This window comes from Nipponia nippon, unplaced genomic scaffold (assembly GCF_047370975.1).
Source record: "Nipponia nippon isolate SJK-2023a ecotype South Korea unplaced genomic scaffold, ASM4737097v1 scaffold_9, whole genome shotgun sequence".
Lineage (NCBI taxonomy): Eukaryota > Metazoa > Chordata > Aves > Pelecaniformes > Threskiornithidae > Nipponia > Nipponia nippon.
Window position 1 is genome coordinate 7,366,189 of NW_028262413.1, and position 14,960 is coordinate 7,381,148.

General features: G+C 48.5%; 1 protein-coding gene across 8 annotated transcripts in view; it reads right to left on the reverse strand.

The window, feature by feature from the left end:
* Positions 1-14,960, reverse strand: part of CADPS (calcium dependent secretion activator) — a 223,542-nt gene that overhangs the window by 169,186 nt on the left and 39,396 nt on the right. For all 8 annotated transcript variants that reach the window (XM_087743393.1, XM_087743388.1, XM_087743392.1 and 5 more), the window contains exons 2-3: positions 8,815-8,928; positions 3,932-4,264 (exon numbers count right to left, since the gene is read on the reverse strand). In XM_087743393.1, coding sequence (XP_087599519.1) covers positions 3,932-4,264; positions 8,815-8,928 — 447 coding nt within the window. The remainder of the gene's footprint in view (positions 1-3,931; positions 4,265-8,814; positions 8,929-14,960) is intronic.

The window sequence follows — 14,960 nt, forward strand, 5'->3', positions numbered from 1 at the left end:
GCAGTTTCACCCCGCACGCCAAAGCAAGAGAGAGCACATCAGACCAGCCGGCCCCTCCGCTCCCAGCCAACGGGGAGCAATGGGAGAAGCCGGTAGGCTTTGCTTTTCTAAGCACAGGTGATTGACTGATAAGCTGCATTAACAGCACCACGCTGTTGCTCCAGACAGAGTGATGGCACTCAGACAGCCTGCCAGGGAAAAGGCTCCATTTCCCAATTCCTCCCATGCACGGCAGACAAGTGTAGGTCAAAAATAAGTGTAGCTTATACTGCGCCAAAGCACCGCTGGGAAGCTCGTTATTGCCCCCAGATTTGTTTGGGAGGTTTGCTCCGTCTCAGCACACAGCCTGGTGCCGGCACCACGGCGGGCTGCCGAGCCAGGGTCCGTGGTGGGCTCTGGCAGGAGCTGCCTGCACGCTGCCCAAGGGAGGAAAGCAAACGTATTAATCACCCACATGTGTGCACGTTGAGCCCACACGACATTTCTGGGAATATTATAATTTGAGCACATCCAGGAAAATGCCAGACAGTGTTTTCCTTTTACTTAAAGCTTATTCACAAACAGCATATATAAAATATTTTGTTCTCACAAAACAGGCGACAGAAGCGTCAATCAAATTATTAAGATTTAAGTTGTATTTCCAATTAACTCCTATGAGACAAGAGTCAGACCAACAGAGTCAGTGTGCCTTCACAGGAAGGCAAATGAGCGCTGCTTAGGCTGACTCTGACTGAAATGCAATCCAGACTGAAACAAAACAGCACGATGGAAATAAATGACCATCTTTAAGGGTTATGGGGTCAGTGCCCCAAAGCCCAATGGGTGTGCTCTGTGCTGCAAGGACGGCTGCAGATGCAGGCTGAGGTGTTTACAAACCCACCCAGGAAGGGAGCTTGCTGCTGATGTCAGGACAGGCTGGCAGAGCAGAGGTGTTTACAGAAGATGGCTTGTCAAACAGAGAGAGACAGATGCTGCAAATGAAAATTTATGAAAATGCCAAATGGTGAGGCAGGGGGAGAGCGAGTGGCTGGAAGGAAGTCCTGCAGAAGCACGTCCCAGCCCTGCCACGCCACAGTGCACGTGTACGTGCAAAGCAGGGAGCCGTTCCTCCCCTCCGGCTGCCCCGGGTCCCCTCCCACCCAGCACCCGTCCAGGCTGCTGCAATGCCGTACACACAATTCTTCCCTCTCCAGATGTCTCTGGTTTTAGTGCTGTAATGTTGGCAGGTGGCTCTGGCTCCTGAGTTGGTGTCAGGCTTCCCACGTCGGAGATGCCGCCAGTGCGGAGCGGCTCAGCACAGTCCAAGGGGTTACAGCATGGGATAGTTCCCAAGCCACGAAGGGCAGCGCCCAGGGCTTGACTTGCATCTCCAGCCTGCACCAATCGGGCACCCAGCTGCTGTTGTGGCTTTGAAATCCGCCCTGTGCGAACACCGACAGCTTGTGGAGTAGGAAATAATTTGCTACTAAAGTTTAGGAGGGAAAGGGAGAAATCTCCTGTTTCAGGGCTGATGCCAATGATTCATCATGAAAGACCATGAGGCAGCTTTCATGGGGGAAAGGGGCAGGTTACCAATTCACTGCTCATTGCGTATAATTTTCTGCTCTCCCCTGCAGCTCTGCTGCAGAAAACACGCTAGCCAAGTGGCACGCACCTTCGACTTGTGCTGGGAACTCCCCTTACAAGCTAAGCATACAGAAACATTTGTAGGTTGATAGGTTTTACTTATACCCTGCAACAGACTGGCTGCAAGTGATGGCTGAGACCCTGCAGGAAGGAGTAGTAGTCAACAGCAATTTTGGTGCTTCATGGCGAGACGGAAGTGCAGAGCAGCTGCTGCTGCTCTCCTAAGGGCTGCCGGTGGCTGGAGAGCTCCAGAGATCCCTCTGGTATAGCCCAGATGACATGACCACAGGTAGCACCGAAATATGGGTCCCCACAGCAAAGCCTGCCGTTCCACTGGGTGCTCACTGCTGCCTTCCCTGCAGCAGCTAATGGGAGACGAGGCAGCAGCAACCTGCTCCCACCTCTGCTCCCTGCAGGGCAGGCTCCCACCCCACTGCGCTGGCCCCATGGCACCGTACCCACTCCCACTGTACCCCAGGAAAATACCCAACGGCTGAACAACTGCTGGCCCTGCAGCTTTCTGAGCCGTGCCTTGTATAAAGGGCTTTCCCTTCTGCATAGCTAATCCTCACTATCCAGGTATTAAAACCAGAGTAACTCCCGTGCTAATACTTGCTTTCAACAGAAATTATGTCTTTCTCTAAAAGCTTAAATTACAGGTTTGTTGCCTCCAAGTGTTAGAAAAGACCCAGAATTAAATCATTCACTTCCAGAGTAAAGCTAGGACCTACTGCAGGAAACAGGTTGCTCAATGGAACAGGACAATTTGCAGGGAGCAGCCACCGGGTTCATGGTGTCAGCCAGAAAGGCTCTCATAAGCAGAGATCATCCACAAAGCAGCGCAGCCATGATTAAATACTGTTTTCTGCATCACTGGGAACCACAAAGCAAGAGGGCAGGATCACACACACGCTCACACAAATCCACCCTAGCTCCTTAGCCGAGCACAGGTCAAGGGAGGATGAGAGACACAGGACTTGAGTTGGTTTCAGTTAAAAAAAAAATACCACTGCAGAACTGACTCAGCTCTCAACACACCACTGAAAATATTATGGTTTTGATTTTAAAGTCCTCCAACAGAGGACAAAGGCACGAAATCTGGTTTGTAAACATAATTTATGAGGACCGATGCAGTCCTTGCTGTTGCCTTTTTGCTATGAAGACGCCTTACTCAGGGACATTTATTATCCTCTCCCCACTCTGCCATTAAGGTCTGAGATGAAGAAGAACAAATGCAAGATAATTAAGCTCTTTACACAAGAAAAAACAGATCAAACATAATTTTCTATGTCTTGAAAGAATTGGAAACGTCTAGACAGACGACAGACAGAATTGGTCTCGAATGTATTAATGTCAATAAGAAGTTGAAACCCTGAATTACGGGGAAGAGACTGAGGTCTGCTCCTCCTCCAAAAACTTTCCAGAGCATTACCTTACCCTCCCCGTGACTCTGACATCCTTTATCCCGCCTGCAATATTTATATCCGATAGCAGGGGACCGTAATCTGGGTCACCGACAGCCTGGACAGCCACTGGCAGCCCTCAGCAAGAGCTGCTGGAAATGCAAGCAGCACTGCAGAGCCCCAGCTCCGTACCTCTGGGGAACCAGCTCTTACTGGGGGAGAAAAAGAGAGGAATGGGAAGGGTTTTCATCTGTCTGGGAACTCATAGTGCAAACAGAGGCACCCCGAGATCATGGGGGTTTGGGATGCTCTCTCCTTCCACCACGGGCACACAGGGGTCACAGAGGCTCCCCTTCCTTAAGGAGAACCCGTACAACCTCAATAAGTGAGTTTGCATAAGGCATCCACCCCGGAGGCATCTGAGCTCCAAGTACTAATAAGGTTATCGCAGGCTTCAAGAACGTAGTTGTCATTCAGATTGGTGATGTGACAGCGGAAAGGCAAGCAAGTCACAGCAAAACGGCTCGCTCAGGCACCATCAAAGACCTGCTCATCCAGACACAGAGCTGGAGAACAAAATTTTCCCATCTCAGCAATCCCATGGGATTTCAGGAAAGAAAACTTTATATAAAGACCTTCTAAAACATCTGCAGAAAGCCCTAAGCAACCAACCAAGAGAAAACAGGCATGAACAAGAGAAGGAGGTCCACTTGGGCAGCCAGGACATAACTGGCAGTGCAGAAGTCCCACCATGAACCAAAACCCCCTTCCCTAGTGGAAGTTCTCTCAAAAACAGTCTGGTCAGACCCAAAGTTTCCAGTTCATAACAGCAGTATTTCCCATTGGCAAGCCCTTCCCCAAGAAAACTCCTTCCATTCCCACCCAGCCTAGAAGGACCTTACCTGACATGCGTTGTACAGAAGCTGATGCTCAAATTTCTTGATCCCCAAAATGTTCTGGAACATCTCGTAGAGCTGCTCCTTGCTAAGGATGAGCTCTGACGCAGCGCTTGCCGTCATCCTGGCCTGCTGCTTGCGGGGATCCTCTTCCCCACGGTAAATAGCATCAAACTTTGCCATCCAAGAGCTCAGGACCGTCTCCTTGCTGAGGCCATCAATTTCTGGCAGGCTGCGCACTCTCTTCTCAATGTGCTTCTTGAAGACCTCCCGGGAGTCATTCGCTGAGCACCCTCCGCTCTGCACCATCCTAGCAACACGGTCGCTTTTCAGGAATACCTGCAAAAAAGAAGTGACTTCAAATGGTGTCAGTTAAAAAAAAAAAAAAATCCCCCTTAAGTATGACAAAACACAGTTTCACTGCTGGGAAGCCTGGAACTGGCTGCCAGTACACTTTCCAACTCCTCACTCAACAAGCACATGTTGCCACATGGACGGAGGTTTCAGCTGTACTTTGGGAAGTGTAGTGAAATCAGGTGAAGCTCCTGCTTTGCATCCACTAAAATGGAACATTTTGATGCAATTAGGACTTCATGGAATGTTGTGGTCGCACCTCACCAGATACATAAATGCCCTTTGGGAAAGCAAGATTATATTTTGCTCTATCAGATCTTCTGTAAGGAAGTTATTGCACAACTACATTCACCTAGCCAAATTCTGCCCTGTTAGAGGGAGCCCAGTCATCCTACTCAAGTCAGCAGCATTGCATTGCATTTATCCTGGTAGTCAGGCCCCTGGGAAACCTCTGACCAGTGCAAGGACCAGACTTACATTAAGCTACTACACCAGAGGAGATCTTTGCAGACTGCCATGCTGTCACAAGATAACAGGAATGGCATTGTATTAATTAATTTAATGTTACCTTCAGTTAAATAACATGTGTCTCCACTTCTCCCATACCCTGGTCTTTCCAACCTGGACAGCCAGCACTGGAAGAGTACAGTTAAAATGCCCCAGGAAAGGACATGAATGAATGGCCTGATCTTTGCAAACTGATGGGTAAACACCAAGGCAACTCAGATCATTCAAAGCCACACAGCCAGTGGCATGGCCACAGGTGGACGAGGCCAAATCCCTTCCTGCTCCAGCTCTGCTGAAGCAGCACAGGACGGTTTAGTGTGGCTTGAGGATGCCTGGGAAGGCTCTGCAGAGAGAGCAGCCTGCAAGGTGCAGGACGCTGACAGCAGGAGGGAGGGAGCAGGCATGTGATGAAGATGCTCTTCCCACTGCAAGAGTAGCAGAAGGGTCAAAACATAACAGATCCCCGCAGACCAGGAGATGCCATGGCAGCAATGCAGAGCTGAAGGGTGAGAAAGGGGCAGGGGAATACTGTGTTGGCACTCCTCTCCCAAGCCCTGAACACAGGGGAGCAATCGATGCCCAGCAAGAACTGCTGTTTTATTAATGGTGCTGAGAACGGACGAATGCAGCAGGCTGGGAAGAAGCTGTGCCAGCACCAGGGTGTATCTGTCAGCTCTCAATAATTAAAAAGCTTAAGGATGACCTAAGGACATGGTAGATTTTTTTTTTATACCACTCAGCAGCATGGCACTCCATGTTCCCAGATGCTTGATGGCACAGGCATTTGTCAGGGGTAGTAGTGGGTTTTGCTCCAGGACCAGCCCAGAAATGCTGCTAGGGAAGAGCTGGGCTGCTTCTTCCCAACATCACTGTGCTGGGGAGCGGTCCCTGCAGACGAGACGGGCAGGATGCCACCAGCAGCCTTTTCAGTCCATGCTGAAACGATACCAGCACACATTTCATTTCCTTGCAGAGCTTAAATACGAGTGATAACACCCTGGGCGTGCACAGGTGCTTTTAGGTAATAGATGAGAGCTATCAAGACCCAAGCTGCCGGCACAGCTGAGGAAGTCCCCAGCACGCTGACCGCTGGAAATGGCAGGAGGCCATGGCGAACGGCCCTGCTGCGGCATCCTTGGCTCCCACGTCCCCTCTCTAATCATCCGCTCCAGGTGGCTTTGGCCTGACCCTGTGTGACAGCACTAATGACTTCCCATACCCGCCAGCACCAGCGGCTGTTGTTATCCGCGGTCCGCACTCTCGTCGGAGGGGTGACAGCACTGTGAGCGGAGAGCCCTCACTCCCCATCTCCCCTCAACCCCGATTTATCCTCCCCAGATGCAGAGCAGCAGCCAGCAAAGGAAAGGAGAGCTGCGGCTGGCAGAGAGGAGGCAGGCGTGGGGGAGCGCCAGTCAGACACAAAGCAGCAGAAAAAGACCGTGAAACAGGAAGATAAAAAAAGATAAAAGAGGTGTTTTGTCCTGCAGAGTGAGCTGCTTTCTTTAGAAAATACCAGGTGAATCACCCGGCTGTAAGACTGCCTAGTAGGACTGCCAGGAGTCAAGAACTGCTGGAGCAAAATCCTAGCGTGGGTGCCTACACCGGCACATGCAGAAGAGAACTGGCCTCCGTGAGCTGGGTCAGGCATCTCCTGCCATGTCCATAGATCAGCCCCCCAGGTCACGCATGGTCCTGGCTCTATCTGCCCACAGCAGAGTGGAAATGGGTCTAACGAAGCATTTCCATAATACCCACTGGAGGGACTGCTGCATAAAGTGTTGGTTGACAGATGAAGCTTTACTCGTTAGAAGTAAAAGGACATGAGACAGGCTCTTCTAGAGCGCCTGTTGGAGCGTGCTGGGCCCATCTTGCACACATGGATCGGCAGCATTCCTGCAGGCACAGCGGTGCTTTGCAGACCTGCGGTGGAGCCTGCTCAGCTCACTCAATCTTTTAATTTGATAGCAGCCTGTGAACTAGTCTGAGACTGGCAATCACATGCTTACCCCTTGAGAGAAGACTTAACAGCAGAATGTGGCCATGCAAACACATCCATGGCAAGAGCAAACGCATCCCTGACCTACCATGTCACCTCTTTCTTTCTCCAGAAGACTAAAAAAAAAAAAAAAAAAATCATTTCCCAGGTAATGATCCTATTCTGCACCGGCAATAACTGAACCCCTTAGAAACACCAGCCACATCCTGCACAGAGATGGCCAGTTTCAGCTGAGCAAAAAACCAAGTTTTAGTATTTTCCAAGCCATCATGCAGCTTTATAAGTCAGTACCTAAATGCCAATTTCTAGATAGCGTCCATCCAAGGGACTGTTAATTGCACAAAACTCTGAGATTTGCAGGAGCTGAGATAAGCAGGTTCTGCTGTGATTGCGCCATGGCTGGACCAAAGGTGGGTACCTCTCTGCAGAACCGGGAGGAGGGAGAACCCCATCAGCAGGGAACACTGCTCAGGCTCTGAGAGGGGGCAGAGGCTTTCTGCTGCAAGGCTTTGCCTCGTGCCACCCCAGGTGGTGCCGAGGAAGACACACGCAGCCATGCTACAGCTGCACAGAAGCTGCAAGTACCCGGTCGTAAATTACAGGAGACCAACAGTTAAAGAGAAGAAAAAGAAAGTTGTACTAAAGGACACAGAGCGATGCATTATGCTTTTTGTGGCCTGTTTTAAGTAGGACAGAGCAGGTGGAGTGTCCAGTTGAACTGAAGACACAGGGTTTGCAGACAGCTAGTGCTGATCAAGTGCTCTTTGTACGTTTGATTACTTGAGATAATTATAGAGCGTAGGACTTCTGGAGCTGGTCAGGACATGCTTTCAAACCCACCAGTGAAACAGGGATGTATTTTGCCTGGTTTTAAGCAGTTTCCTTTTCCTGCCCAATAGTCTTATCTAAACAGATCACGCTGCTCTTACATCCTAAAATACAGCTCACGCCATCTTGAAAACTTTCTCCGAGAGCATCTGTTCAGTGAAGCTGTGATAAACTGATGATCCCTTGGCAATTTCTTTTCTGGTAAGAGATGTAAATTACTCTCAGCTTCCTTCCTGTACAGAGAATGATGGAGCAGTAACTACTAGGCCGGTTTAATAGAGTTAATCCAGAGATAATTTGTGCTTTCCTTACACGGAAGCAGCTGCTGTCATTTTTTATAGAGTTAAAATTCTCTTCAGTTTTAGTATCTGATTTTGGTCCCCTCTTAGATTCCACTTCCAGAGAAATATTTTATGTAGGCAATTCAAAATCTTCACCTTTTATGACAGAATAGCTCTAGGGAGAAAGAGAAATGGTTTGCAGAAAGGCTAGCAAAAAAATAAGTGACACTCCTCATACAAATCACAAGCACTGATTTCCTTCAAAAACAGAAGCTCTTTCCTTCCGAGAAAAGATCTGAAAGGCAGCATTAAGGGCTGCATACAGAGAGGTGCAAAAAGACAGACATGCATAATTTTTCTTTTGCACAATTATGAATGATGCTTCATGTTCTTTGGTACCGTCTAGTTTTGTACACCCCCCTTCCTCCCCCTTTGCTTTACAGCACTTGTCATACCAAAGAGAAAAGACAAGACTGTTGCTGAAAATCCCAAAGTCAATTAGACACAGCGCAAAAGCTTCAGCAAGAACTGAATGCGCTGCCCAGTTTTCTCTTGATATTTTTCACAGGGAGCACATGACATTTATTTTATATCGTACCACCTTTCTTGTTTTAAAGTACACTGTTTAAAAGTATCAGGAAGATATTTTTCAGCTTAAAGGAAGGACGATCCTCCTCACAATCAAGCTATAGGATACTCTATGGTGTAGGGGTTGCCATGGTTCCCATACAGTTGCATGCTTAAACGCTGAACCTCACAAACCTTGTGACGTATCAGACATCAGGTGGGAGAAGCCTTGCACTTACCTTTGTTTTGTGCTTTGTTGACAAAGGGCAAAGAATCCATTAGTTCAGGATTCGACCCCATCTGTGAATAAGGGTGAGAACAGGGATGCGTATGAATATTGTGTCATCTCTCCTTACCTCATAGTAGCTCTGGACAGCATTTATAAATGCTTCATCTGCCACAATCTGGGTTTCTCCATTGAGAAAAGCCTGGAAACGATCTTTGATTGTCTGGAGCTGCTGCTTACTTATCTGCAAAACATGCAAAAGGAGAAAATTAGTCAAGAAAGGTGTACGTAGGAGGAAAAAAACCCACTAATTCTTCTGCAATATCTTATTGGGGTGCTTACAATGTGCACGTCTGCTTTCCTTTGAGGACAGCAGCAATACATGATGAATCAGCCACGGGTTGATACACACACATGTGCACTCTTCATCCTGGCAAGTTCGTTTAAGCATCATGAGCACCTAAACTCACCCTGAGCATCATTTCTAAACAACTCTGCTGCAACAAAACGCGCACAAGACTTTTACCACTTCAGGTATACCTAAGTCAAAAGCAAGCTGCTGTGTGGATGCTCAGAAGAGACTGTTTCAGTGCAATCTCTTCCCCATTTAGCCTCTCCTCCCCTTCAGGAGATGAGGTTTCATCACCGAACGGGAAGCCTTGGGAGCTGGCTGTTGAAGACGGCACTCATCAGCACTCTGGGGCCTTGGTCCTTCCTTGTTCGTTTTTTTTTCTTGTTAATTTCTTTTGGCTTGTCACATATAAAACACCAGTCAGGACCAGTGCTGAAAGAATTTAATGCCATTTAATGCCACAGAAATCATACGAGGGCAAACCTGTTCTCCTTATCCTAGCAAGGACTTTCTCTGCTGTCTCTTTGCTGCTCAAAACAGTTTCTGCCCAGCATACAGCTGGTATAACTTACAAGACAATTCTAATTTTGGCACAATGACATCAATAGAAAGTTTACAAGGGCTTATTCCAGCCTTGTAGGATAACATGACATTATTTTGCCAATTTATCTGTCAGTTTAAAAACAGATATAGCTATAAAACCCCACCTCTTCAGCTTGCAGTGCAGACAAGGTCACAGCAGACACATAAGTCATGTACCAGCAATGCGAACATAACGTCTTAAGATGCAGATAACACTCATGCTGAAGGGCTGCAGGGATTTAAATGTAGTTGTGCCTGGTTTACCAAGGGGCTACTTCAGGTTTGAGGATAAGAATTAATTTAGACAAAAGAAAAGGAAGCAAACAAGATGTATATATGACAACTTCAAACTTAAAGGGAAAATAGAGCAGTAAGAATTAGGACAACTATTTCCTAATGACCAAAAGGTCTAGAGGAGTGCTTTTTTCTTACTGTATGCCAGCAGAAGAAACCAGCCCATTAGAATGGAAGAGAAAAATAAAATTAATGGCTCTAAGTGTCTAAATGGCTTTGAATAAAGTATCAAAAACGACAGAGATCCAAACAACTAGAGCATAATGAAGCCTAGTAAACACAGCTAGTGACAAAAAGCAGGAGAGGGACCACTTGGAAAATGCAACGATAAATATCACTAGGTCTAGACGATGCACCACGCGGGGTGTTTAGGGACTGTAGTAACGAACATCATGAATACTGGCAATTAATTCCGCAACACCACGCTGAGTAGGGTTAGTGAGCAATGGCAATTTGATGTGATAATCTGGGATTAGTTTATCCTGGTGCTTATGGAGAGGTGTTCATCAGAGTCACATAAAGCAAGACTCAATACGCTCTGCTTCAGAAAACATGGCACAGCCTTTGCCACTCTTGTGGGTGCTGGAAAGACGTGTCATTCCCACCCCCAAAACAGCAGCCCAGACTTCACAGGGTCTGACACATGCAACAAGGCTCAGCATCACAGGGCTAGAGCAAGGACCGTCCCTCTAACCTGGCCCACCTCAGCCTTGGGCACCATCTGCAATGAGCCCCGTGGAAAAGCGGGAGCGTCAGTTGCCTCCTCCTCACCCCCAAGCCCTATGCAAGTATTCTCCCTGTGCAGGGAAGAGGAGATCCTCTCTGATCACACCAGGCTGTAGCATGGCCCAGTCCTCGCCTAACAGGACCCTCGGTCTTCCATCTCCGCCAGACCGTGAAGCAGCACTGGTGTATTGATCTGTGTCCGTGCCGCTGTTACGGACATTATCAAGAAAGCAGTCAATCTGAGCCAAAAATAAACTGCTTTCATATTAAATTTAGCTTTTGCAGCGCAGCAGCAGATGCCTGGTGCAGAAAGTCAGCACCAGCAAGGGTGCGGAGGGGACAAGACCTGCAGGTCAACAAAATCTGCCCCAAATCTCCCATTTTATGCCTCTTCCTCTCCCCGTCAGGTGCCAAGGGCATGACCACCGAACCCCAGAAGCACCCCTCGGGCAGCTGGGAGGCAGCACCTCCCCGGCAGAGGCTGGACCAGGGCAGGGGAGCAGCCGCAGCCCCAACGTCACACTCCAAAGCCTTTAAGCAGGGCCAAGCAATGCCACCAACCCACCCTTAGGCTTAGAAAAGCACATGCCCTGAACACTCACCTGGAAGCTTAAGTGCTTTAAAGGCAGGGGTGTTATTTTTTCTCTCGCTATTAGAGGCACTGTCCTGGTTTCGGCTAGGATAGAGTTAATTGTCTCTCTAGTAGCTGGTATAGTGCTGTGTTTTGGGTTAGGATGAGAATAACATTGATAACACGCTGATGGTTTTGTTACTGCTGAGCAGGGCTTGCACAGAGTCAAGGCCTTTTCTGCCTCTCCCCCCACCCCAGCAGCGAGGGGGCTGGGGGGGGCACAAGGAGCTGGGAGGGGACACGGCTGGGACAGCTGACCCCAGGGATATCCCACACCGTATGGTGACATGCTTAGCGTATAAACTAGGGGAAAAGCTGGCCGGAGGTCTGCTGCTTGGGAACTGGCTGGGCATCGGTCAGCGGGTGGTGACCAACTGCATTGTGCATCACTTGTTTTCTATATTCTTTTATCATTATTACTTTTCCTTCCTTTTCTGTCCTATTAAATTGTCTTCATCTCAACCCACGAGTTTTACTTTTTTTTGTTGTTGTTGATCCTCTCCTCCATCCCACTGGGGGGGAATGAGCGAACAACTGTGTGGTGTTTAGCTGCCTGCCAGGTTAAACCACAACAGGCACCGGTGATCAGCTAGAAATCCATATAAAGCAAGCCAACACCTTCTGCAGATCCAGTAAGGCCACTAAGGGGCCAATACAAATGACTTCTCATTTAGTTACCTTCCGTAGTGTGCTTACAAATAGCGGAAAATAGAATTACTTCCCCTTTGAAGCGCATCAATACAATATCGCAGCCTTTGCACCAGGTACAGCAGGAGGTGAAACCCTGTCGGGCTGCAAGCCCAACGGGTGTGAGGCTGGTGGGGGGCAGAGCCTCCCTGCCCCTGATGCAAATACAAATCCAGGTGCTATCGCACAGGAGAGAAGTAGAGAGCTGGGAGTAAGCAGGAATACTGTGGTGGATGGAAGAGGTTTATTCTGTTTACCTTCCCTCGCTTTTCCAACCCTCGCTGCTTTTCCCCACAACTGCTTTCAGTCTGCATACAGTGACTCTGGACCCAAGTGAACTCTCTCAAGTTAATATTGCGGTGTGTTTATGCAGCAGAGTGTTTCACAGCCTTTATCTGCCTAAAGCATGCGAGTACTTAAGTTGCCAGATATACACATGCATATTAAAAATGTAATTACTAGAGTCAGTCATGATGAACTGCTGGCACAGGTATCGGGCAGGGCACCCATGGAGCTTTGGGTTGGCATCCTTAGTGGATTGCATGGCTTTTTATAAGAAACTTGGCAGACGTCTTCTCCATAACGGACTAAATTATGAAGAAGAGCTCACCAGTGACTAGATCTGGGCATCCAAATGCTTCCTACCTTCTTGGCTTAACTTTTTTTTTTTTTTTTTAAGAGAAATTGCATGCCCAGCACAATCTGGTGACCTCAGAAATGGGGTGGAACAATCTCTGGCACGTGTCATGTCCCCACCACGGTCACAAGCAAATCACAGAGGCAATTTCTTGAATTTGCTTGATGCAGATATCAGCAAATGGCACACCAGCCTCGTTGGAAAAAGTGCTCACCAGCAGCTTTCTTGCTACATGTTATTTTTGCACATATTCCATCTGACTCAGCGCCGAATGCAAACCTGAACGCAGGAGCCATGGCACCTTCTCCAGAGCTGTTCCAGCCAGCAAACAGCTGGCACCAGCTCTGCGCATTGTCTCCAGCCTCCTTCGCCTACACCGGGGGAGCACAAGCATTGCAAAGAGGAGCTGTTTGCCGCAGAAAACTTTCCTGAAAAGAGTTATACACAGCTACGTGCCTCACTAATCCATCCTCTCTCCAAAATGTTTTGCTGTGTCTGAGCACACAGAAGAACTAGAACAACTGCAGATTTTCACTCTGTTCAAGTGAACTTTCAAATCTGTATGTGTGAAGAAAACAAGATGACTTGCACACACAGGACAGTTGTCTTTCCAAGCTTTGTATGATGCACATCAACAGTATTAAATGTCCAAGAGACACAGATGACATGCCCTGAAAGCTAGTAGAAAGAAGAATTTCATAAGAATTTGTAAGAATTCTTGCGTAATGTTGCAGTGAGGGTGGTCCAGCACTGAGACAGGGGCCCACTGTGGGATCTCCAGCCTTACAAATTTTCACAACTTGATTGCCTGAACATGATCTGGTTTGCGAAGGAGCCCTGCTTTAAGCAGGGGAATTGGGCCAGAGACCTCCAGAAGTCCCTTGCAACCTACATTACGCTATGTCAGTATCATATCCAATAGAAAATTTGCAAGGAGAAGCCATCCTAGATTGTAGATTGCCAAATGTTTTAGGGCTAACCACTGATTTGTCAGTGGCAGGCTACAGAATAACCCATCCACAGCTGTACGTGTACTCAAACCAGCTAATAAAGCCATATCCATCAATGTGACGGCTGCTGGCGTAGCAGTCAGATTTTAACTCTGTACAAAGTTTTCAAGTGGCAGGCACCCCTGTGGTAGAGAGGTGACCCCCTTTACTGCCACGCTTGAACACCTCTGATCGAGAACCGGGTGTTTCGGTGCAGTGACGCCTCACGGTGCCCTTGCACGCAGGGCATCCCGCTGGAAGGGTCTGCCCTGCAGCTGGGACGTGAGGATGCACCGCAGCGCTGCACGCCGGTCCCTGATGGCTCAGCCCATCAGCATCACCCGTGTCTCGCAGGAATCTGCTCAGCTGGGGACTGCAGGTGATTCCCAGGGGAAGCATCTCTGCGTTTTGTCTAGAGACCAGCTTACAGCACATGACCAAGAGCAGCACAGAGCTCTTCCTCCTTAGGGCAGCTGCTGTTCAGGTACCACTGCAAGGAAAAATATTTAACTGCTCACTGTGCTGCTGTTCTGCGTTTGGTTTTGTAACACCTAATAAATATTTTATTACTCCTCAGCACCAGGTGATTTAGGAAAAAGCTAAACCAACCGAATGAGCATCCCTTATCATCACAGCTTGCACATTTAGAAAACTAGCCACGACATGAACAACGTGGGAGGGAGGGAAGGAGGTGCGGGGGGCCAGAGCAGCCAAGTACTGGCCTCGGGGGAGAGGCCAGAGGCCGCAGCGATGGGCCTGAGACTAGAAAAAAAACCCATCAGGTTATTTCGCACTGGAAAAACGCATCAGGTTCTCCCTGCGCTGTTGTTGCTTCTCCCTCCCTGCGATGGAAGAGGACCACACGGTGGGTGACTCACATCCCCATCACTTTGGGTTTTAATTGCAAACTCTCCTGGGCAGACGCCGTCGCTTTGCAAACGGCTGAACGTCGCTGGCTTTTCGCTGTTAACGTAAGCGACCAGTATTAACTGCCAGTCTCAGGGAACTTTTCCCAGCTGCCTAACAGTGTATTTTCTGGTTGTTTCAGAGGAGTTTAATATTTGTTACCGGAGAGAGCTCCTTGTGCTTTGGTTTTTGATAGCCACAATACATCTTTTGAGGGATACCGAGCTAGCACATCCTTTTCCCTTACAATCTGGCCGTACGTCTATCACTGTGCACACACCCACTGATCTATCACTGTCTATACAATTCCCTCTTCGTGGGTGCTTGATTTCTTGCCTCTCTGCTCTGTCCATGATTTACAGGCCCTGGTGCATCCACACTGCCTGCCCTCCTCTTTCCAGCCACACTCATCCTTTGTGGATAGCAAACAAGAAAAGCACCCGTCACGTCCCTGGCCACCAACCCTAGTGCC